The 26035-nt window shown below is 33.1% G+C and overlaps 1 protein-coding gene across 1 annotated transcript in view; it reads left to right on the top strand.

The window, feature by feature from the left end:
• Nucleotides 1-13142, top strand: part of LOC148943851 (ATP-dependent clpX-like chaperone, mitochondrial) — a 59229-nt gene extending 46087 nt beyond the window's left edge. Inside the window, exons 9-10 of the mRNA XM_089101873.1 lie at nt 2631-2863; nt 10454-13142. Of these exons, the coding sequence (XP_088957999.1) occupies nt 2631-2863; nt 10454-10621 (401 nt within the window). The 3' untranslated portion in view covers nt 10622-13142. The remainder of the gene's footprint in view (nt 1-2630; nt 2864-10453) is intronic.
• The last annotated feature ends 12893 nt before the right edge of the window (nt 13143-26035 follow it).

Raw genomic sequence — 26035 nt, 5'->3', positions numbered from 1 at the left:
GTATTTTTGAAAATTTTATTTATGTATCATATGTATTCTGTGAAATAAATTGATATTGGGGAAGTAAATAAACCATTAGAACTAAAAGAGGGTAGTTTGCTGGGACTAATAATGTTTGTAATAAATGTTAAATTGTACCATTGGCTAATCAAAACTTTGTAATAAATGGTACGCACATTTTTCCGAAAATGCTTGTAATAATAAATGGTACCATTGGCCAATCAAAACTTTGTAATAAATGGTACACATATTATTACAAAAATGTTTTTAATAATAAATATAATAGATGGTAAATGGTACCATTGGGTTATCAAAACTGTGTAATAAATGGTACCCATATTTTTACAAAGTTTTTGTAATATAATATATGTAATATATTATATATAATATATAATATATTTATATATAATATATGTAATAATATATGTAATAAATGGTAAATGGTACCATTGGCTAATCAAAACGTAATAATAAATGGTACCCATATCCTTACAAAAAAGTTCGTAATAATAAATGGTAAGTGGTACCATTGGCTAATCAATAATTTGAAATAAATGTAATAAATGGTAAATGGTACCATTGGCCAATCAAAACTTTGTAATAAATAGTACCCATATTTATTGCAAAAATGTTTGTAATAATAAATGTAATAAATGGTAAATGTTACCATTGGCTAATCAAAACTTGCAATATATGGTACCCATATTATTTAAAAAAATTTAATAATAAATGTAATAAATGGTACAAGGTACCAGTGGCTAATCATAACTTTGTAATAAATCGTACCTACTTTATTACAAAAATGTCCATATTAATAAATGGTAAATGGTAGATTTGGTGTATCAAAACTTTGTAATAAATGGTAAATGGTACCATTGGCTAATCAAAAATTTGGAATAAATGTAATAAATGGTAAATGGTACCATTGGCTAATGAAAACTCTGTAAAAAAAATGGTACCCATATTATTACAAAATGTTTGTAAAAATAAATATAGTAAATGGTAGAAGGTACCAGTGGCTAATCATAACTTTGTAATAAATCGTACCTATTTTATTACAAAAATGTCCATATTAATAAATAGTAAATGGTAGATTTGGTTAATCAAAACTTTGTAATAAATGGTACCCATATTATTACAAAATGTTTGTAAAAATCAATATAGTAAATGGTAGAAGGTACCAGTGGCTAATCATAACTTTGTAATAAATCGTACCTATATTATTACAAAAATGTCCATATTAATAAATGGTAAATGGTAGATTTGGTTAATCAAAACTTTGTAATAAATGGTAAATGGTACCATTGGCTAATGAAAACTTTGTAATAAATTGTACCCATATTATTACAAAATGTTTGTAAAAATAAATATAGTAAATGGTTGAAGGTACCAGTGGCTAGTCATAACTTTGTAATAAATTCTACCAATTTTAATACAAAAATGTCCATATTAATAAATGGTAAATGGTAGATTTGGTTAATCAAAACTTTGTAATAAATGGTAAATGGTACCATTGGCTAATGAAAACTTTGTAATAAATGGTACCCATATTATTACAAAATGTTTGTAAAAATAAATATAGTAAATGGTAGAAGGTACCAGTGGCTAATCATAACTTTGTAATAAATCGTACCTATTTTATTACAAAAATGTCCATATTAATAAATAGTAAATGGTAGATTTGGTTAATCAAAACTTTGTAATAAATGGTAAATGGTACCATTGGCTAATGAAAACTTTGTAATAAATGGTACCCATATTATTACAAAATGTTTGTAAAAATAAATATAGTAAATGGTAGAAGGTACCAGTGGCTAATCATAACTTTGTAATAAATCTTACCTATTTTATTACAAAAATGTCCATATTAATAAATGGTAAATGGTAGATTTGGTTAATCAAAACTTTGTAATAAATGGTAAATGGTACCATTGGCTAATGAAAACTTTGTAATAAATGGTACCCATATTATTACAAAATGTTTGTAAAAATAAATATAGTAAATAGTAGAAGGTACCAGTGGCTAATCATAACTTTGCAATAAATCGTACCTATTTTATTACAAAAATGTCCATATTAATAAATGGTAAATGGTAAAATTGGTTAATCAAAACTTTGTAATAAATGGTAAATGGTACCATTGGCCAATCAAAAATTTATAATAAATGGTACCCATATAATTACAAAAATGTTTTTAATGATAAATGTAATAAATGGTAAATGGTACCATTGGGTAATCAAAACTTTGTAATAATAAATGTAATAAATGGTAAATGGTACCATTGGCCAATCAAAACTTTGTAATAAATAGTACCCATATTATTGCAAAAATGCTTGTAATAATAAATGTAATAAATGGTAAATGGTACCATTGGCTAATGAAAACTTTGTAATAAATGGTACCCATATTATTACAAAATGTTTGTAAAAATAAATATAGTAAATGATAGAAGGTACCAGTGGCTAATCATAACTTTGTAATAAATCGTACCTATTTTATTACACAAATGTCCATATTAATAAATGGTAAATGGTAGAATTGGTTAATCAAAACTTTGTAATAAATGGTAAATGGTACCATTGGCTAATCAAAACATTATAATAAATGGTACCCAACATTCTCTTTTTAGGGATGATTCCAGAGTTTTGTGGTCGATTGCCAGTAATCACAGCATTCCACAGTCTGGATGAAGAAATGCTGGTTCGAATCCTGACAGAGCCAAAAAACGCGTTGATTCCTCAGTTCCAAATGCTCTTTGGAATGGACAAAGTGGATTTGACCATAACTGATGATGCTCTCGAAGCTATTGCTAAGCAAGCACTTGAAAAGAAGACTGGGGCTCGTGGCCTTAGATCTATTCTGGTATTATAGTTTTTTTTGCGACTTCAGGGTGCTAGAATAGGTTTGAAAATTAATGTTAAGAAGACCAAGTCACTGAGTCTAGTAATAAGTGAAGATGAAAAGGTGACATTGGGTAATTAAAAGATTGATCTGCTGGGCAGCTTCACTTACCTTCGAATTATTATTAGTAAAGATAGTGGGAGTAGTGAAGACGTTAAAAGTAGAATAGCCAAGGCTCAGGGTGTTTTTTCACAGTTAAAACAAGTCTGGAAGATCAGTCTGCAAACCAACATTAAAATATTAGAAGCTACAGTTGTGAAATATGGCTCTGAAGCATGGACGCTCCGAAAATCTGATGAAGATTTGCTATATGTTTTCAGAGAAACTGCTTAAGGATTGTTTTGGGTACCCGGCTGACTGACCGTATTTCAAACAATAGGCTATGCGGAAAATATGGTTCAATACCACTCTCTAGGGCTAAAACGTAAGAAAGGCTGAGGTGGCTAAGGCACGTTGTGCGGATGAAGGATGACAGATTGCCGAAGATTGTTCTTTTCGGCCAACCATCTAGGGCTAAACGGAAAGCAGGTCGTCCCCGTCTGGGGTGGGAGGACGTCATAAAGAAAGATTTAAAGGACATGGGAACTTCGTGGGGGGGTGTAAAAAGGGAGGCTTTGAATAGATTGGGGTGGAGGAGGAGCGTGCGTGGTTGTGTTGGCCTCGGGCGGCTTGGTGCTGCGGTGAGTTGTTAGTAGTAGTAGTATTATAGTTTTTAGATGTTTTCCACAGGAATTGCCGATGAATTATTTTGGTTATCCGTTTGACTGTCCGCATTCCAAACAGTAGGCTGTACGATAACCTTCATTCTATCCCACTTTCAAAGGCTATAATGAGAGAAAAATTGAGAGGGCTAGGATACGTTTTGCGGATGATGGATGACAAATTGCCAAAGATAGTCCCTTTTGAACATCCATCTAGGGCAAAACGAAAAGCAAGTTGTTCCCAAATTGGATAGAAAGAGGTCGTAAGAAAAGGTTTAAGGGTAATAAGAACTTCCTTGGATCGTAGGAAAGGGGAGGTTTGGGTAGATTGGGATGGAGGAGAAGTGTGCGCAGCTGTGTTGGCCTTACGCAGCTTTTTGCTCTGCTCCAGTGAACTGTTCCTAGTAATTACTTAATTTTTCGTTGTGTCCTATGGGAAAAAGTACTCATCCAAATAAAGAGCCGGACCCTTAAGGAGGTTTTTTTTTATTTTTCGGTAGTTCTTCTTTTTTTCTTTTTTTTATGATATTTCAGAAGCTGGTGCTGAAGAAGAAAAACTCATCTACAGTCTAGAAGCCTCTGTTGAAGTAATTTATATTTTGTAGTCTTTGCAGGAGATTTTGTCTATGAGACTTTATTTAAATTTTTCTGATGTAGCACAATTTCTGCTTGGCAATAGAAGGCCCAGGGATCGATCCCTGCTGCGGCCCCGGCTCAGCGACATGCTTGCTACTTGTCCCTGTAAAAAAGACCCAGCAACTGAAACGCCGATTCGATGCCCTATGCGCCATCAATATGCCCTAAGCCGAGTGGTTGGTGCGCTGGATTTAGGATCCTTTGTCCGAGAGGACGAGGGTTCGAATCCTAGTGTATTCAATTATTTGGTTTAGGACGGGGATTTAGTGGCGTTACTGTAAGCTCAGTTAGAGTCGACCCAGCTCTAAATGGGTACCTAGAGAAATCTGGGGAAGGTAAACAGGAAGGGTGTGCGAAAGCACAGGATGGCTGGCCCCATCCCCCATTGCACTTCCTGGCTGAAGGGCCAAGAGACGGAGATCAGCATCGCCAGTTTTGACTTTAAGGGTCTTGTACTGTATTCTTTACCTTTTTTATGCGCCAGCAATGGCTCTGGAGGGTCGTTATCCTCATTTGCTTATTAAATCTACATTGTCATATAATTCCTCTGTTTTTATTTTTTCTCTTTTTTTTATCCAGTACAAGGTGGTACAAAACAAGCCCTTGAAAAGAATCTTGGGCTTGAAACCTAAGTCATGTTATGGTTTGACATCATATAAATTGCTTTATAATTTCTGTAGATTTTACAGGGGGTTTTGGGGAAGCCCATCTTTTTGACATTCGCCTGTTTGCCTGGGCAGTATACATAATTCGGTACTTGTATGATCTACGCCCTACCTAAGTATGATAAAAATATAATACTTTAGAAACAAATTTGGGCTATATATTTGCACATCAGGAGGGGGGGGGAGTATAGCAGGTCTGTATGTCTAATGTGTTAGGTCCAATGATTCTGCATATTATGTTGTAAGAATTGTTTTCTAATTTCACACTGTCCAACACTTTACTGATCACAACAAATTCAATTTCATCATCTTTTTAGTCTTTTTAGTCTTTAGTCTTTATCATCTTTTTAGTCTTTTTAGTCTTTAGTCTTTATCATCTTTTTAGTCTTTTTAGTCTTTTTAGTCTTTGTCATCTTTTTAGTCTTTTTAGTCTTTTTAGTCTTTTAAGTCTTTTTAGTCTTTATCATCTTTACGATCGCAAAATAGTTCCACGAACAGTCAAAACCGAAAAAAGTAGCAAATATTTCAGTGACAAAAATTTGAAAAATTTTTGTTTGTTTTCTTTCGAGGCATTATCATATTGATTTTAAAAGCGCCTTGTAATGTAAAAAATTATATTTTTTTCTAAAGATCAAAGAGAAACTCCCACAGGGGTTTGGGGAAATTAAAGACTTAGTATGAGCACAACAATCAAACCATCCTAGCCTGGGTGGTTTTTCTTTGATACAGCGCAATCGTGAAAGGATTTTTAAGACACGTTGCGCAAATGATGTTTCGTAATCCGTGTTTGTAAATTAGCTGACTTTGCCACGACATAAAAATCGTTAATTTTTGCTAACGCTAACTTTCGATGAGATTTTAATGATTCTATTTCATTGCGAAAAACTTTGGGAAAACTCTGGAAAATTCAGGAACAGTGGAAGCATCCTTAGCACAATAACCTCTTTCATTTCAGCCTAACCTGGCTGCATTCTATTGTACTGTGCAATCCTGAAAAGACGTGTAAGATATGTTTTAATAAATTTTTGTAAGCACGCCAAAGTTGCCACGAAATAAAAAACGTCATTTTTCGTTATCGTTAACTTTCTATGGGATTTCAGTGAGCCCAAATTTGTTTCGAAGAAATTTAGAAAATCCCGGGAAAATTGGGAAGTGCATGCCGCCTTAGCACAATAACCCCTTTCATTCCAGCCTAACCTGGTTGTGTTCTATTGTACTGCGCAATCCTGAAAAGACGTGTAAGACACGGTTTTTAATAAATTTTTGTAAGCACGCCAAGGTTGCCACGAAATAAAAAACGTTATTTTTCGTTAACGTTAACTTTCTATGGGATTTCAGTGAACCCAAATTTGTTTCGAAGAAATTTATAAAAGCCCGGGAAAATTGGGAAGTGCATGCCGCCTTAGCACAATAACCCCTTTCATTCCAGCCTAACCTGGTTGTGTTCTATTGTACTGCGCAATCCTGAAAAGACGTATAAGACACATTTCTAATACATGTTAATAAGCACGCGAAGGTTTTCACGAAATAAAAAACGTTACTTTTCGTTAACGTTCAATGAGATTACAGGGAGCCTAAATTTGTTTCGGAGAAATTCGGGAAAACCTGGGAAATCTTGGGAATAATAGTAGACTCCTTAGCACAACAACGCTTTTCATATCAGCCAAACCTGGCTCTTTTCTATGGTACTGTGCTATCGTTAAATGATTTGTAATCCACGTTGTATAAACAACATATTCCAATGCATATTTATAAATACGCGAACGTTGCCACCAAATAAAAATCGTTGATTTTCGTACCTTCGATGAGAACCTTTTAGTTAATTTAATGTTTTTCGGGGAAAATCAGGAAAGCCCCGGAAAAATCGGGGATATTGGAAGGACTCTTGGTGCGAACAATCATGGCAGCCATGTTAGGCTATCATGGCTGGCATGATAGCCTAGATGTTATGTTAGGCTTTCATGGCTGGCATGAGTCCCTATCATGCCAGCCTAACCTGGCTGTTTTTCTTTGGTGTTGCACATCCGTGCATGGCTATGCCCTCATTCACGTGTTATTTAGTATCAATAAAAATATTATTAGCATATAATTGGTATTACCATTAATAAAAGAAGCATTTCTTTCTCTGTTTGATTTCTTTTTTTATTAAAAAAGACTTTTTAACTATTTTTCTATAATATTTGTTTTTTTTCTGTCACTTTCTCCTCTTTTACAATTAGTGACTTTCTTTATATCAAGTCTTGAATTTCATTGTTAAATATTAATTTAATTTGTTCGGTATTGCTATCGAGCAGTAATTAATTATAGGCTGTCCGTGACTACTAAAAGGACATTATGTTGTTTTTTACTATTGGTCCTCCGTGCTGGACAATCATATAATACCATTTACAATTAAAATGAAAATAAAATATTGCAAAGTGCGTTAAGTTTTCAATAAGCTAATGAAAAAAAGTTGGTACCAGTAATAATGAAATTTCGAATATTTTGGCTACACATCTGAAAGCCTTTCAGGGAAAAAAACAAAAAAAACTTTAAAAACGACAAAAAAAAATGAGCTGAAAAAAAAAACAAAGAAAACACAGACACTACGCAAAAACAAAATAGAAAACGAAAGAAAACTCATATTTTCTTTAAATCTTCGTTTAAGCTAAGTTTTTTTTTGTCTATAAAAACAGAAATATGCAGATTTGTGTTATTATTTTTGTATTCATTTTTTTTTTTTTTTTTTTGGCTATCATATTAAAGTTTTTACCCATTATTCACTATTTTCAATCCTGCTTTAACTATAATGGAATTATTTTAAGCCCTCATTATATTATTGTATTATGAGTGTATATACTCATACGCCCCCAACTATATTATTTACGCCCTCATTTCCGTGCATTTTTGTTATAGTCAAAGGCGTGTCCAGGATTTTGTTCGGGGGGGGGGATACTTTAATGGCCGGGGGGGGGGGGGTACAAAAAACTTTAAAGGCACCAAAAATGTTTTTATATTCACTTTTATTATTTTTTTGCGAGTTGGAAACAAATTTTGAGGGTGGGTTTAAACCTTGGCCTTCCCCTATGAAAACGGTCTTAGTTGTAGTATCAATAAAGGAGGTAGTTTTTTTCCCTTTTTGGATTGTTTTTTCTTGTCTTTTCTGTATTTTATCCCTTTTTGGATCCTTTTTTCTATTTTTTTTTTCTCTTTTACTATTAATGTATTTTAGTTTTCATGTCTCTCCCACCACTTTCTTTTGTTTTTAAAACCATGAATCTTTTGTCTTGATTCTGTTTTCTTATTATATTTCAATGAATTTTTAAAACGCTCTGTACTTGAACCCTATTTTTCACTAAAATCAGATAATAGATGGTTAAACGAATGTTATGAATTGTAAAACCGATAAGCATTTTATAAAAAAAAAATATATTATAAATATTGTATTAATAGCAATTAATTTTTATAAAATTGATATTATTAATAATACTAATTGGGTTTATTCATAGAAAAATGCGCATATCAAAACAGTGCTGCAGTCTGTAAGGGACGAAATAAGTAAGTAAAGTGCGTATGACGGCACTAGACTCTTAAGGTCCAAACCGGCCGTGCTTATTTCTGTTTCGTGGCCCTTAAGCCAGGAAGTGCAATGGGGGGTTGGGGTGCAATGGGGGGCTGGGGCTAGCCATCCTGTGCTCTCGCACACCCTTCCTGCTTACCTTCCACAGATTACTCCAGATTACTCATTTAGAGCTGGGTCGACTCTGGCTGAGCTTACAGAGTCACACCACTGACCCTCGTACCAGACCAAATGACTGGGTACACTAGGATTCGAACCCTCGTCCTCTCGGACAATGGATCCTAAATCCAGCGCACCAATCCAATCGGCAAGGACGGCCTAGGATCGAACCCATGCCCCTTGGACGAAAGGGATGAAATACAATACGCATAAAAAAAATTAATTTAAGTAACACAAGAAGAGAGGAAGGAGAAGAAAAAATTAATAAAAAATGTAAAAAGCTGTATATACCCAAAACTATACAAAAATATCGAAATATCCACAAAAACACTGCAAACAGTTCTAGAAATAAACTAAAAAAAAGTAACTTCGACGGCTGAGAATGACGCACCAAATTCATAAACTTCAAGTCTGTGCAATTTCAATTTACGGAATTTTGGTGTGAAATATTAATAAATAATGATAATTATTAATAAAATAATAGTAATATTAATAGAAGATGTATATGTCAAAGAATGAGTTACTTTTCTTCTGCTTGTCTTTACTATTTGACTTTTTTTCAAGTTTGTTTTGTTTTTCTTCTTACCATTAACGTTTTTTATTTTTCAAATCTTATCAATGACGTTTTAATAATAAGAAAGGTTTTGCTTTACCAGAATAAATTATTTGGAATAAATATAACAACCACATATTAATAATGATGACAGAAAGTACTTCTTTGTTGTCATGCGCCAATTTTGAGGCCTTACCTTGCAAATATTATCAACACTACTGATTCACTGTTGCAACAAGCCGCCTGAAAGTTGCTTAGAAACGAAATCTCCTCGTCGACGTATCTAATGTTTGCTATTTGGTGAGGGTATCTCATTTCAAATGGGGGAAGGCTTGGCGCATTTTCGCGCCATTGCAAACGGTGCATTGCAATGTATATGGTATCACACCCATACACGTATGATCAGGCTGTTAAAGAGGTGAATTTTAGGACATTCGAAATGTGGCTGGATTTACTTAGGCTTGAGATGTCTTGGTATAAGAGTATAATGGCCGTAGGGGTCCTGGTTAATATATAACCTAATCTAACCTCAGATTAATTTCTGCTGATAAATTGTATAAATTTGCTTGAAAATTACGATAACAAAAAGTTTGTAATAACAATTTTTAATTCATTTTTGATCTAAAAAAAATATAAAGGCAATTACAAAATTTTAATTCGGTATATAGATAAATCTGCTTCTCAGCTATCGAATAATAGCAAAATTGACGCATTGCAAACGGTCAGACTGCATAAAAATAGCATACCAAAAGCTGCTCTGGAAGGATGCACCTTAAGCTTTCTATTGGTTTTTAAATTTTTTTTCTCTTAATTACATGAGTATTTTTTCACATTTCTATATCTTTCAAGAGAAACTTCTTTTGGAGTTTCACTTGGTCAGGAAACTTTGATTTTTTCTTGTAGGATTACATACACTTGCTTAAAAAATTAGGAGAAAAAAAATTATTTTGTCAATTTTCAACCAATTTCTAGTGTCTTTTTCAGTCCAAAATTTCAGTGCCAAAATATATTTTGGTAGATGTATAAAATCTAATCACACTAATCGAATAAAAACAAAATTGTTGCATCGTAAAACTGTCCGATTGCAAAAAAAAAAAAAAAAAAAAAAATCAAAAGTTGCTCTGTGAAGATGTACTTTAAGCTTTCTATTGGTGTTAAAAAAAATTTAATTTCTTCAGTTTTACATATTTTTTTATAGATTTTATCATTAATATTTTATGTTATTAAATATTTTCATATATTATTTAATATTTTATCAATAATATTTTTTGTTTTTAGGAGAAACTTTTGTTGGAGCCAATGTTTGAGATTCCTGGCTCCAGTATTTCCTCGGTCTACATCAACGCTGATGTAGTGAATGGCCGGAGTAGTCCAATCTATACAACTGGAGACCAAATGACTGCAGAAGAGGAGGAAGAGGGCAGGGCTGCCAGTGTCAAGGGCTGAAAAGCCCAAAAGTGAACCGAAAAACAGGCTAAAAGTGTAAAAAAACAAAAAGGTCAAAAGAGATAGTTATATATTCATTGAACTTATATTCCAGCTCATTACTACCTTGTGGGTTAATTCCTTTTAAACCACCTCACCCTTTTTTCTCATTTTCATCGTAATCGAACTCTTTAAAGACCTAATTGACGAAGTCTATAAGTCACACATTGGAAAAAAAATCAAAAGAATGGTTGTGAGCTTAAAACACGAACCAATTGGTGAGAGAAGGTTCTTGCTGAAATTAAGCCTTCGGTGACTGGGCTGGTGTTTGCACGGGTTTAAACTACAGATAGTAGCCTGCTAATTCTGGTACCAATTTTGGACATGATAGTAACCCCTCTATATAAGATTCAAATTTTTTGGTTTTTAGTGTGGGGGGGGGGATAATACGTCAAATGTGATTTGTCCCCGATTTTCTTCAATAAGGAAGTAATGATGACCTTGTGTACGTGGAGGTCTTTCATGCTATCGACATTTCTCCGTTCACTTTCTGAGGACCGAAATACCCAATCGCCACCCCCCATTTTTAGACACCTTTATATTTTATGGGTATCCAATTTGGTCAGTCGGGTTGGGTATCGGGTATCTCAACTTCAGATCTAAAGAGTTCCGACCCGGGCACCGAAGAATCGATTGAAGTTGATTTGAGATTTTAGTTAAGTTTTATTGGCGAAAGAAAAAATATGACGAAATATTTTAGTGTCTGGAGATTTCCCTCAATTTCACATCGAAATGAATTAAGCCTGTCTCGCCTCTTACAAAAGTTTTGCGTTTATTCGAGGCAGTTTTTTTCATCTTTTGACCCTTAAAAGTTACTGTTCTTGTTTATGTACAAAGCTGGGAGTTGGTCGGTCGCTTTGAATCTAAAACCTTATAATGTGAAAGATAGACATGGTCAATTTGGTTTCTGAAAAATTCAATAACGTCATGTTTTCATCGAAATTTCAGTTTATTTCTGAAAATGGAAACTGAAATAATAATTTGTTATAATGAAAGCTTAAATGTTTGTTTCATTCCTTAAAATTTTTCTTTCGATTTAATTTATTTTTTTATTTAATTTCGATTAAATTTTAATTCGATTTAATTTAATTCGAAACTTTAATTTAATTCGGTTAATTTCTGTTTAATAAGATTTAATTTATTCTGATATAGTTATGATAATTATTTAAAAAGGTAATGAGATTAATAGGAATTAGTCCGCACGTTGGTGGTGAACTAGAATATAGTTGCTTACGGCGATGCGATAAGGGAATTGTATTTATTGACATTTGACTTCGTTGATCCGTTTAATCAAAATCTGTTGAAATATTTTGGTTACAATCTTATTGTAATATTCATAATTGTTCATTTTGACTTAGAATTGGTAGCTAAGCTAATTCTTTTGTAGTTGTATTTTTACTTGCTAGCCAACTATTAAACTTGGTCTCATTAATTCCGTTCCTTCTTAATCATGGTTTTATAAGATAAAGGGCTGATGAAATAGATAAATTCGTCGTGAATAAGTTAATCTTTACTTTTTAGTTGTTTTTTTATTAAATTGGACTAAAATGAGAGAAGAATATATAATTTAAGAGAAGGATAACAATATAAAATAAAGACAAAATAAGATTCATAATTGTTCATTGTGATTTGGAAGGTATATTTTGCAAAAACGGTCTTAAACCTCCGTTTTACAAAGAATGAAAATCTTTGAATAATTTCGAAACGAAAAGTTTCTTTTCAGGTGTCTTTAATTTCAATAATTTGCTTTCAGAAAAAAAAATTAGTGGATAAAATCAGATATTGTAGGCAGACCATGGGCTGATTCATTTTTTTAAGTCTTTTGTTTGTTGAGGTTGCCGTTTGGTAGATTATTTTTTCAGTTGAAATTTTTTAAAGAAAGCTCAAATATTGTGGGCTGATTTCTATTCGATTCATTTTTTTGTCACGAATTCTGTTTTGGATTTTTATTAGTTTTTTGGATTTTTGTGTTTCATTTTGTTATTTTTCCCCGGTTCTTTTTTCTTTGAATAGAGGACGGAAGTGCGGGGATCTTGGCCGAAATATTTGCTTAATTTTTATTTCAAAACCAAATCCCAAAAGCAAAACTAGCTTTTTGTTTAAATTGAAATTTTGTGTTTTAAATTTTCTTTTCTTTTTTTTTTTTTTTTTTTTTTTTTTTTTTATTTTTATTATTAGGATGTATGAGGGGAACTGGTGAAAGTTAAAAAAAAATCTCAATCAAACTAAAGGCAATGTAAGGTACTGTAAATATGGCTGTTTCATGAAAGTTGTGTAATTTAATTTGATTTATGTTCTGCTCGTAGGGTGGTTGATAAATAGCTTCTTTTGTCGCATCAGTTTTGTATGCAGTCGGAGGTTTTTTTTGCGGATCTAAGTTTAGTGAAAATAATTTTCGTTCACATTATGTTCAACTGTTAGTTTGTGATTTTTTGTCGAATTTTTATGCGCTGTAATTAATCAATAAAACCTTTCAATATTAGATTAATTCTTTTTTAGTATTTATTGAATTTGTTACGCAAGATGGGGGGGGGGTGATGGTTAGATTTCTCTTTGGACTTCAACTATTTGAAAGGTCTAATTATTTGCATTTTCTGATAAGGTTGCAACATAACCTTATATGATAAGACAACATGTAAATCTGTTGAATAATCTTCCTTTCAATGGAATATGTCGTTGTTTTATTTAGTCTATAGTAATTTAGGGAGAGGTCAAATTGAGCTTCAGCTTCCCTTTGATTTTCATAAGAGGTTTTAAAATCAATAGTTGCATTCATTTTTTTTTTTTTTTTATGACAGTACCAAGGATATACAAAAACATTCTTTGTCCCTTTGATCCAAATTAGTTCTATTCAGGCCTAAAAATCGCGATTTTCTAAAATTTTCCTATTGATTGTTTTACAACCAATGTCTGAAAACCGCGATATTCAAAAATTTTCCTATTGGTTGTTTTACAACCAATAGGAAAACAACCAATGTCTATTGGTTGTTTTCCAACCAATGTCTGACAACTGCGATTTTCTAAAATTCTCCTATTGGTTGTTTTACAGTTATGAGGTTTTTAGGGCAGTATCCGAAAAATAGAGCACTACCCTATAGTTCGGCTGTGGTAATCAAAAGTGGAACATATGCCATTTTGGTCGAAAACGAGTTATGCATATCTCGTTCGTCAACTCAGCACGAGGAATCAAATGGTGCAGCCAGAATTGTCCTATCTTGTACCGTTATGCCTATAAAAAAAGAGTATTTTTCCCGGCTTTGACAGGAAGGATTATCTTATGGAGCTATAATGGCATTTGTCTTCTTTTTATCAATGAAAAAGGCAACCTACGCCAAAAATGGAATAATCTTCAATTTGCTCGGAATTTTTGAATTTGGTTTATATTACTGCACGGGCGTAATTTACTATGGGGCAGGGGGGGGGGGGGTAAATGCCCCTCCTAGACCTCGGTTTGCCCCCTCCCCTGACCTGAGTTTGCCCCTCAGCTGAAATTTAGTTCAAAAATCTTGTCAAAACTAACATAAGCCTGCATAATTCAAGGATCAACAGAAACGGATCAGTTTTCTTTAGTATATATTTACTTTTATAGCACTATGAAGTATCTTTATAGTACTTTTTTAGTACTATATAGTAATTTAAAGGCAAATGGCTCATTTTTCCAGTTTTTACTTTCATTTTCACTTCATTTGGGAAAATTGGCTCCAACTTCGCCCCCCCCCCCCTAGTATTTTGATGAAATTAAGCCGCTCTACTACTGAAAAGAGCATAAAAAGGTGGTTAAGAATATATCCCCTTTATTTCTATTAGTCTCGTCCTTCAGAATGACCTTAGTCGACAAACCATGGGTTTTTTTTTGCTATTTCGTGTACCCCCTCCCCCAAAAAAAAAATCCTAGATACAGCCTCGGCCTTATAGTGCCATATTTTTTGTTTATTCTCGGCTAATTTTTGACCCGTGCTGATTATTTTGAAAATGGTGCCGCCTACTCTTTAAAACTGCAAATTTTTTTATGAACGACGTTAAAAATATAATTCCCGTTTTTTCGTAATTTATAGACGCTATATAGAATAGATATGATTTTAGAGATAGATAGATAGATTTAGAGATAGGTAGAGATTTTAGAGACAGAGATATTATTATAGATAGATAGGCCATAGATAGCCTAAAATTATTTTTTCATTAAGAATTTAATTTCCGATTTTTCCTAATTTATTGACAGTATATAGATGTACACAGTTGCGTAAATTTCTATTTAACCAGTTCTGTTAGGTTTGATTTTCACTGTCCTTGGTATTTGAAAGCGCCGAAAGACTAAAGATTTAATGTTAGTTTCCTATTAATTTCATCTTTGCAAGCTTCTTAAGGCCCGTTCACAATGAGATTTTACTATAACAATTTGGCTAGCGCTAATTTTGGAAGTCAGTTAAAACCAAATCCGTTCACAATAGATATTTGGCTAGAGTCCAAAAGTTGATCGAGCTAAAACTGAAGCTCAATCGATTTGAACTTAGTTAAAGTTCAAATTGTTTAAAGAAGAATCAATCTTCATCTTCTTCTTTGAATTTTTTTGGAGACACTTCCGCATAACCTTTTCACCGGAATCAAATTTCCGGCCCTGCAGTTGATTCCTGTTGCTGGGTTTGAACTCAATTACCGACCAGAGATCAATCCCACTGTGCCACTAGAGAACGCCGAGCCAATCAGTAAGTTTCAGGCGATTGATCTCTGCTGGGTAATACGGGACCCGGAGTTCAAACCCAGCTGTAGGACCCGTAATTTGATTCTGCTGATGAGACTATGCAAAAGCGTCTCTATGACAATCCAAAGAAGAAGAGGAAGATCTAAGATAAAGACCAGTAGGCGGGATGATTAGGTTATTAGTTTTTGGTATAAGTGTATGACCACGCCAGTTCATAAGGAGACATGTTAAGAAAACAATTCTTACTTCATAATATGCAAAATTATCCTAGTTCACATATTTTCCCAGGGGAGCAGCTTTATCCTCACTATTTTCCTTGTTTTTCCAGTTTTTCAATCCTATTTTCCATTTTTATGCTTATTCTCCAAGTTTTTTATATTTAGTTTAGTTTATTAATAAAAAATAGAACTTGACAAAATACATACATATATACATATATGTATATATATACATATATATATATATATATATATATATATATATATATTATGTTTAAGAGGTAATTACTTGGCAAAAGCAAAAAAAAAAAAAAAAAAAAAAAAAAAAAAAAAAAAAAAAAAAACTGTCGTCCTAATCCAGCAATTGAGACAAATGTGCATTTGAACGAGGCTCTCACCTTACACATCCATCCAACTACCTAGGACCAAACAGTATACCCAAACCATCAACCAAATAGAAAAGTCCAAATCCATGCAAAGTTGTCATCAATAAATGTAAGTCGTTGTAAAATTACCAGCAAAAGCACCTTAAATCTAGAAAAATATCTCCAAGTAAAACCTTCCATTTAGGGCTCATCAGAAGAAATACCACCGGCCTTTACGGGTTTCGAGGCTTTACATTCTTTACCCAGCACGGTGGCGCCTCTACCATAAGATCTATATGGTAACCCTATGTCAGGTAAAACCTGTGAAATACATGCATACTATTCAAGCTATTAAAAATTACATACAAAAAGTGTTTCAATGTTTCCATAGTAAAATCCCAGAGGTCACTGAAAGAGACCATTCTGGAACAAATGAAGACATGTCCAGATGTATCTTTTATTGGTATCTGGAACCAATTACCAATTTAAAGATCCTCAAGCTTGTTTGAAACCCCTAGAAACTCAAACATCCATAAAAAAGAAAAGCGCACGAGAAATTAGAGGAAAATATCATTCAGTATTTCTTTATAATTTTTTTTATATTTACTTAAGAGTTCATGATACATGAAACTAAATTTTTTGAATTGCCAACTATTTTTTTTGGCAGAAAAACCTCTTAAGATCAGTTTTTCGCTCAGCTTTTTACATCTATTTTTAAAATCTTCGTAATTACTGCATATTTTTGCATACCTAAATAATTGGGAATAATAAGCCGAATAAGTAATATTTGAATGTATATTACTTTCAAGATATATATATATATATATATATATATATATATATATATATATATATATATATATATATATATATATATATATATATATATATATATATAATACATGACAAAAAAATTAGTCAATCAACTAAATCTTCTAGCCTGCCCATGAACTTGCAAAGGCAAGTTGTCCTAGGGGTGTGCCAGGAATAGAAAAAAAGAGAAAATTTTAGTACTAATTTATAGCACAAATTAAGTATACCAGAATTACTGATAATATATAAACAAAACAATATATGTATATGTGTATAAATAAAATACATAATTCCTTGCTGAGTTACTACTGGAGTCACCGTAACGACAACAAAAAAAAGGAAAAACTATCCAAACAATCCACTATACTCCTTCACACACATCAAACAACAAAAGAAGAAGAAGAAGAAAAAAAACGAATAATAGCTTAGGACTCATTAATAGAATAAATATTTTCCTTGACTTCACTTCTAAATTTTTCCAAACCATTTAATACCATTAATAATCATATTATTACTAATCCATAAATCTATAAATCAAATACAAAAAAAATTACAAATAATAATTTAAAGCGCATAATTATAATACATTTTTCCTTAAATTTAGTTCTAATTTCTTCAAAGCTTGTTGTGTCATAAATCGTCTTATCATTACTATTCCATAATTTTATTCCTTCATATATAAAGGAGAACTTAGAACTTGTAGCACCGGCAATTGGAGCAGACAGCGCCTTACTTGTACTAGCATTATAACTGTTTCAATCAAACCTGATCTTAAACTTTCCTGAGAAGCATAAAGGTAGATTATTATTATTATACTTGTACATAAATAACTGGTGATAAAAATCCCGTAAGCCAGAAGCTGGTAAAATTTTTTTTGTCTTCTATACTCCAATCTCAAAAAACCACTATAAGATTTATTACGAAATAAACGGATCACATTATTTTGGAGAACTTGAATCGAATTCACCAGTGACGGAAATCTCCCTAACCTTACCGAAGAACGATATAAAATATACGGAAGTATTATTGAGAAATACAAAAACCTTAAACTGCGACGCTGGACAAAGTGTGCGACTTCTCTAAGGATTCCAATGTTTCGTAATAAAATCGCTGATGTTTTCCCAGTATGTTTCCCAAACTACAAAGTTTCATCAAGTGTAATACCTAAATACTTGACACAAGACTTCCTTTTAATCTCGCCATAACTGTACTTTAATCGAGAAATCCATGGATAATATGAAAGGATAATATGATAATAAGATAAGATTTATGTACAAATTAACAACTATTTATTATATCAGTAAAAAAGGGATAAAACATTTCTTATACCGCAAGGTAGTACAAAGAATGAGGGATAAGGTGGGGATAGGCTGGGACAAGCCAGCAAGTCTTGAAAGTCGTTTATAAAACAAACACCCAAAAACCATCTAGCTAATCTAACCTAACTTAACCTAAATTTGTGAATGTTTGCTTTTTTGGTAGATGGCAGTGATGATATTTAAACTTCATATATAGACTATTTGAAAACGGATAAATGCAGTGAAATCTGTTTATTTTTCACAATTTTGTTTTAAAAAAAATTGTACAACAGTGAAAATAGTGACGATAAAGGTGCTCCGCCTGGAAAATATATCAACTAGGATAATTTTGCATAGCCCATTATGAAGTAAGAATTGTTTTCTTAACATATCTCCTTATGGCCTGGCTTGGTCATACTGTTATACCTAGTTTATTTCAGCTTTTGAATTATCCATTGCAAATGTTAAAATGTGATTAATCGGTAGAATCTGATCAAGTTGTTAGTGGTTTAGATTACCTAGCTTCTTCTCTGGGGGGGCAGCTGATTCTGTGATGAAGGGGGGGGAGGCTGAAGTTATATTGGCACCACAAAATCTTACATAGCCAGCAAGCTCTATCATACCTATGAAATCTTCGTTAATAAGTAATCACCAAAAATCATCAATAAGCTTCAGCATTTATCAATCTTCTTGGATTAGAGCTAAATCTTTCCAAGATATTATGGATAATTGCTTCTTGTTTGACATTTATTCTGTCATTCCAGCAGTTTATTTCCAGCTTTTTCAACCATCTACCTTTTATCAACTGCTTTTATCCATCTATCTTTTTTCAACTGCTTTTCAGCCATATCTAGTGTAAATTTGAAGTTGTAGGGGAGGGGGCTGCTGTCCCCTTCCGTACGCCCATGACACTGAGGGTGTCTTTTTATATACAGGCGAAATATGAAGGTAATCCAAAAAATATGTGGAATATTGCAATTCCTTATTAATTACCTATTACAATGGAACTATTTTTCAACATAACATTCGTCAAGGAAGATCCACTTCTTATTTCTATTCTTTTAGACTTTTTTTGAAAAAACTGACGACCTTTATATGAGCCTTGTTATGCAGCTTGTCTTGCTTCATCAGTGCTGTTAAAATCAACACCTTTCAACTGTTTTTGAGCTTAGGGAATAAAAAAAGTAGGTTTGCTAGCTTAGGGAATAAAAAAAGCTAGGTTTGGGCTATAATGTGGATGTGGTAATAATTCTCGTAGAATTTTTCTCAAAACTTCTTTTTTAATTTTCTCTAAACTTCTTTTTTAACGCGTGAAGAACGGGCTGGGATATTGTAGTAGTGAAACAGCATTCCATGATGGAGTACGAGTTGCGTAGGGGGGAAACCATCAAACGTCTGCAGAAGGGAAGGGGGTCCTTAAATTCTTGTCATCAGCACATATACCAGAAGATGTAGTTAAATCCACCAGAAGAGGTAAAAGCCTACGGGTACATCTCTTTTAGGGTTCAACAAAATGGTTGGCATCGTCTTGTCGACAGACCTGCAATACTTGAATTTGACTGTGCCAGATAATCTCCAGGGAAGCCATTGTTTTGACTGCCTTTTTTCAGGATCATTTGACTAGGCCAGATAATCTCCTTGAAGCCTTTGTTTTGACTATTTTTTGTTCAGGATCATTTGACTGGGCCAGATAATCTCCATGGAAGCCTTTGTTTTGACTGTTTTTTTCAGGATCATTCCAGTAAACCCATGTTTCATCCCCAGTCATGATTCTTCTGAAAAGTTTTCTTCATTCGCTTCATTTTCGGTCAAAATGGCCGTTGACAAATTAATTCTAAAACTTAGTTGGTCAGGATCATATGGTTTGAGACCGAAAGTCATGTAGAATTGAATGAAGTGATTCATCTGAAATGCGTGTAGTCTAAGCCAGTGGTTCTCAAACTTATTTAGACGCTGTATCCCTTTTTATCCGCAAAACATTTTAGGTACCCCTTCTCAATTACCGGTACTAAGTAAACTATGGCTAAAATATAAATAAAATTGCCAGTCCTAAATTTAAAGGGTTGTTTTTTGTCTGCCGGCTGCGTACCCCCTAAAAGACTTTTTGTATCCCCAAGGGGTACGCGTACCACACTTTGAGAACCACTGGTCTAAGCTATTTGATAACCTATTAATCTTCTTTGGCAACTCTCCTAAAAGTAACAACTTTTTCTGAGGTTTTCGAGGTTGTCAGTTTTCCACTGACAACCTCATTTTCCAACAAAGCTCCGTTCCTTTCAAACCAAGCTTTACTATCTTGGTGCTTATATCGAATACTCACGTTCCTTCGGACCAAAAACTACCTCTTATCCGCCCTCACCTCTCAGATTTGTTTCCAAGTAAACGCAAATTGCTAGCTACTCTTATACGGCCCAAAGCAAGCTTTTTCCGACTAGCAGTTCTTTCCTTTTCTTTCTTGTTTATACTTGTGTCATGGGTGCACTCCGCAAATTTTTGGATTGCCCTCGTATTCATGAGATTCTTCGTTTTCATCCTACTGGTCATTGACCTGTTGTTTTTCAAGATCTCCTTTTGTTTAGAAGCCAAATTTCAAGGTCAAGGTTCAAGACTTCGAGGTCAAGGTTTAGAAGCCTTTTGACTCAACGTCAGCGAGTTCGTTCTGCGAGAGTTATTTCAGGATGCGCAAAAGATGAAGGTAATTTAATTTGACCTTCCGTGCATTTCTTTTTATCTTGAACGTAATGAACTGAAAAAACATAAGGTTCGTTACATCAAAAGACAGGGTTGTTTCTCAAATAAGAAGATATAAAATAATAAGAAGATATAAAATTATTTGGTAGAAATTATACTTTCAGTAATACTGTTTCATTGTAATCTAGTTTCCTAATAATTTTGTGGGATAATTTTCAGTGTTACTATATCTAGGTTTGAAGGGGAAAGCATTTTTTCCAAGCTTCCCGAAGAAAATACCAAAAAAGTTATTTTCCTAAATCTAGAGGGGGGATGGCAAAATGACTTAGTAAAAAATCTGCATAAACTCTGTCAACCCCAATTGGTCCCCCTGAGACTAATACTGGTAAATGGACCTCCGTGAATTTGGATTATTTTAACATGGTATTTTACACTAAATTCGAGAATCTAATCAGCATCTTTAAATCCTACATAGACCAGCGTAATGTTTTTTTTTTCGTTTTTTTTTAGCAAAATGTGGTATTTTGCATCCGTTGTGCGTCATGAACTGTAGTTGTACTCTTGAAATTTTTTCTTTTCTGACTAATAGACCCAACCTTGTCACCGTGGCCCTGGACATGATTTCTCTGTTGATTTCCTTCTGAGCAAGAATGAACGTTGCTGCTTCTTTGAGCAATTAATAAAAAAAAAAAAACTTTACGAAAACAAAGTTTTTCAAAGAAAAGTAAAGACCATTTTAAACTAAAGATCAGAAGAAATAAATATCTACAATAACTCGAACTCAAAATGACTAGAAATTACTATTAAAGAATAAATGAAACCCAAAAACGAACAGAAATTAAATAAAAAATCGTAGCAATAAAACATAAAACAGGTACTAATGTAAATGAATAAATAAATCTTAAAATGAGTGAAACTGAAATTGAATATGCAAATCAAGCTTGAAACGAAATAAAAATCTCTACAAACAAGAGTTTGAGTACTGCCTCCTTCTCTCGCTGTAAAGGTTTAAAACCTACTGCGTCATTGGCGCTTTACTGAAAACGAATTATATTACAAATATTTTCTTTTGTACTTGTTACAGTATTGAAAATAAAAATAAATATAAAAGTTACCGCAATATTAAATTTTGAACTTATGAGCTTTCAGCAATTAATATCATTATATATCAAATATTCAGTTTGATTTTATTTGTACTTGTCAAGACTGTACAATACACATATAGTTTTCAGTAAAGCGCCGTTTTGGGTTTCATTAGTATTTAATTAATTTAGGAAAACTTTCCACAAAATAAGTTTTTCAAAGAAAACTAAAGAGCTCCATTAAACCAAAAATGAGCAAAACCAAGCGCGAAACTATAACAAATCCGCATCGATAAATAAATGAAATCAAAACGGATAGAAATTACAATAAATAACTGAGTCAAATTCAAAACGAGCAAAATTTAACATGAGCAGGTATCAAAACCCCTATGCCTTCCCAAGGCCAGAACATAAGCGACAGAGAAATAAAAAAATGACTTCTTGTCAAATAGAAACTCAAGGTCGTATCCAGAGTAAAAAGATTACCTGGCTTCAGCTCGCCCCGCTCCCCATCGCTCAGAGGTTAAATTCTACTCTTAAAAAGGCTACAAAAATGTAAATAAACTATTCTTGATGCGTTTTGTAATTTTTTTTTGAATCCCCCACCCCTTCGAACAAAACACCTAAAAATCTGCATCCGGAGTGAAGGGTGTTACTGTGCTAAAGCCCTCCTCCACCCCTCATCCTTCCCTCAAATGGTCAATTCTACTCATAATAAAAACACAAAAATGCATATAAATAGATTTTGATGCGTTTTGTAAAGTTTTTTTTTTTAATCCCCCACCCCTTCGAACAAAACACCTAAGAATCTGCATCCGGAGTGACGGGTGTTACTGTGCTAAAGCCCTCCTCCACCTCTCACCCTTCCCTCAAATGTTCAATTCTACTCATAATAAAAACACAAAAATGCATATAAATAGATTTTGATGCGTTTTGTAAAGTTTTTTTTTGTTAACACCCCCTTCAAAAAATCATAGCCTCTCCCCCGAATATGATCCTATACATGGACATAAAAATAAACTAAACTTTCACAATGCATATTGTTTTAAATGAAATACAGTTTAGAATTTTTAAAATGAAAGAAAAGCGAAAGAAAGCACCATTTTTTGTAAAAATTGATTCGTCCTGAGATGAATTTTTTTTTTTTTTTGCTTCGTTTTTAATGTTATAACAAAGAAAACTAAATTAATTTTTTAATTAATTATCAAAAAGTATAAATTATATATAATTATATATAAAACAATAATGATTAAAGACTAAAATTCCATCAACAATCAAGATCACGCTAAAGAAAAATTTCACTGAAAAAAAAAAGTTTTATGTCTAAATTCTTCTTTTAATTTTATTTCATTTAATCTTACAGAGTAATGGTGTCTAAATTACCTTTTGAAAATGAATAGTTTTATTTTTTTGAAGAAATCCATTTTATTCTTTTGGAGTGAAATTTATCATTGACATATCTATTCGGTTCTTTTATGCATTTTAACGGAATGTGTTTGAATGAAAAGATATTAATGGAACTTTAGTGCATGTCAGCATAATGGAACTAGACGGAATAGAAAATTAATGATAAAAGAGAAATTTATCATTATCATTAAAAGGGAAAGTTGATCAGAATTTCTCTGATTGAACTTGAATTTTTAATCGAACATAAAAATTCCACAGTCATTTAACATTTTGCATTCAAATAGAAAGGCATATTACGGTATTTGACTTGGATAATTCGTAAAGCGGATTGGATCTATTTTTTGTGTTAAAGGGTAAGTAAATGTTTATACAAAATTAAGTTTGGTGATGTTTAATTGCGTATCATCAATCATGAAGGGGAGGGTAACTCCTTGTGCTGGGGGGGGATGCATAAAAGAGCATATTTTAATTCCCAAACTGCTCTTCATGAGTCTTCAGGTAAACAAAGAAAGAGGTAGGGGAAAGATAGGAATCAATTAAAATATTTCTCTATATATAATAAAATATCACAATTCCATGATTAGGCCTACTGGCACAGAGGCCTACTGGTTGCATGGAAAATATAAATTTTACACTTTTTGTCTGTTTTTTCTAAGTTTTGTTGTGCCAACCCCCTCTCCCAAAGTCCTGGATACGGCCCTGTCAATTATACATCAATTTCTACCTCCACCCCCCCCCTCGTTTCTTCCCTAGAATTAATTCTGTATTTATCTGAATGCCCAATAAGAGTTGGAATGTTTGGCATTAAAATGCACCATATAAGGTATCCCCCATCCTCCCTAGCTAACTAAAATACTTTAAAGGTCTAAAAAACTTTACTTCTAAGGTAATTTCCGTGATGTTTTATAATTCCAAACGTTTGTATATAAGGCCTTTAATCCTGTACAATGGGATCTTCTACGGGGGTAATTTCCGAGAGGCGGGGTAAACGCTGGCTCTCATCACATGAGAGCCATGTTAAGCACTAAAATTTGTCAGTACTTTCTATATCATTACGTACAAGTTTGTCGCAGCTCAGGACACTCTAAAATATTTTGCCGATCTCCTTTTAACACTTTTCTGATCATTAATAAAAGACACAGTACTATCTTTAAGTAAACCAAGCTTAGACTGACTGTTCTCTCTCAATTTCTTAACATGCATATACAATACCTTGCTACTATACAGTCTAGCAGCGTCTTTGAGAACCTCGGTAATTTTATCCAAGACCTCTATTTCGCATCTATATAAGAGTCATCTATGCCAGGTATATAAGAGCCATCTATATAAGAGTCAGCTCATCATACGCTCTCATCAGGGGTATTCTGATAAATAATACCCCTCTTCATCCACCTAAAGTTCTACATTAGAAATATTAACAAGAATTTGTCGAACAAAAATGTTATTCATCGTAAATTTTCTAAGTGCATTCAAAGTTGTGCAAAATTTTATTTTCAATCCAAAATTTTAACTCTTATGCCCGTGCCACATCATAATCACATCTATCGATTAAGAAAGTCAAATATCATGAATGACATGGCAATTTTCTTGATTTAAGCGTCACACTTGTATTTAAAAAGTAAAAAATTAAAATTGCTAGAAATTAATTTAAAGAGTTTGCTCCAAGAGTGATTTGTGTCCAACTGTTCTCTACTAGTGCTAAGTCTTCTTAACCTTTGACAAATTCCTTTCTTAGATAGAAAACCCACTCTTCTAAGTTTCCATCTTTTGTAGTTTCAAAAAGTATGCCTTAAGCGTTGACTCTGATTGCTCAGTCAAGAAATTTATGCTTGAAAGTTGAAAAATGTTCAACTCGAGAAATTAACAACGGTGAACGTAATTGGCGCTGTAGGCGTGCTTAGTTCTGATTTTATCGACAAGCAGGAAAAAAACATGAAAAAGTAAGGTGAGAATGATCAATTTACAAATATTGATATTACATATCAACAGCAACTAACGAGTGTTTTAAAAGGCCGGTACCCAACATTATTAAGCCTGGGAATGATTTGTAAAAAAATCAGAAATTAAATTAAAAAGAATAATTTTATTAACTGAAAGTAAGGAACCTGTTTGAATAGAAATTATTCTTTATATAAGGGGGCTGTGTCCTCATTAGCTCCTTGGTCTTTACTTTAAAGTTTGACATTTTGTCCTAATTCTCTAAGGAGATCTAATGAAACACAAGGGTCATTAAATTGGAAAAAGAATATTTTTCAAAGCACTAAAAACTTTAGCTTAATGACCAGGGCATTGCGAAGGTGGAGTCCCCTTTTTCTGTAAATGAGGGCCGTATCCAGGACTTTTGTTAGGGGGATATTGTTGTTTTTTTTCGCATAGGGAGAGAAAATTACTTTTAAAAACGAATCAAAATGTGAAATTGATATTTAATCCCTCTCGATTTCTGGGAATATTGCTAGTCTACAGTGTCTTTATAAAAATGAAGACTAACATTAAACCCAAAAATCAGCAGAACTAATTTTGTGCATGAGGCGGACTACCTCTTCTTCATACCCACATCCACCTCATGGTCGCAAAAGCCATGAATTGATATTTAATCCTTCTTGAATTTTGGGAATGTTTCTGGTCTACGCTGTCATTGTGAATGTAAATACTAACATTAAACCCAAAAATCAGCAGAGTTTATAATGTATAGGAGGGGGACCATCCTTTTTCCATCCCCGTCTCCACCTCATGGTCGAAGAAGCTCCGGAGGGTGCCAACTACGTCAGAAATTGAGAGTTCTAGTCCTTTTTTATGCGTCGA

This window comes from Artemia sp. Qi Xiang Cuo, chromosome 15, assembly GCF_049724085.1.
Source record: "Artemia sp. Qi Xiang Cuo chromosome 15, ASM4972408v1, whole genome shotgun sequence".
In the NCBI taxonomy this organism is placed as follows: Eukaryota; Metazoa; Arthropoda; class Branchiopoda; order Anostraca; family Artemiidae; genus Artemia; species Artemia sp. Qi Xiang Cuo.
Note: the sequence above shows the minus strand (reverse complement) of the source record. Positions and strands in the feature narration are given on the sequence as shown.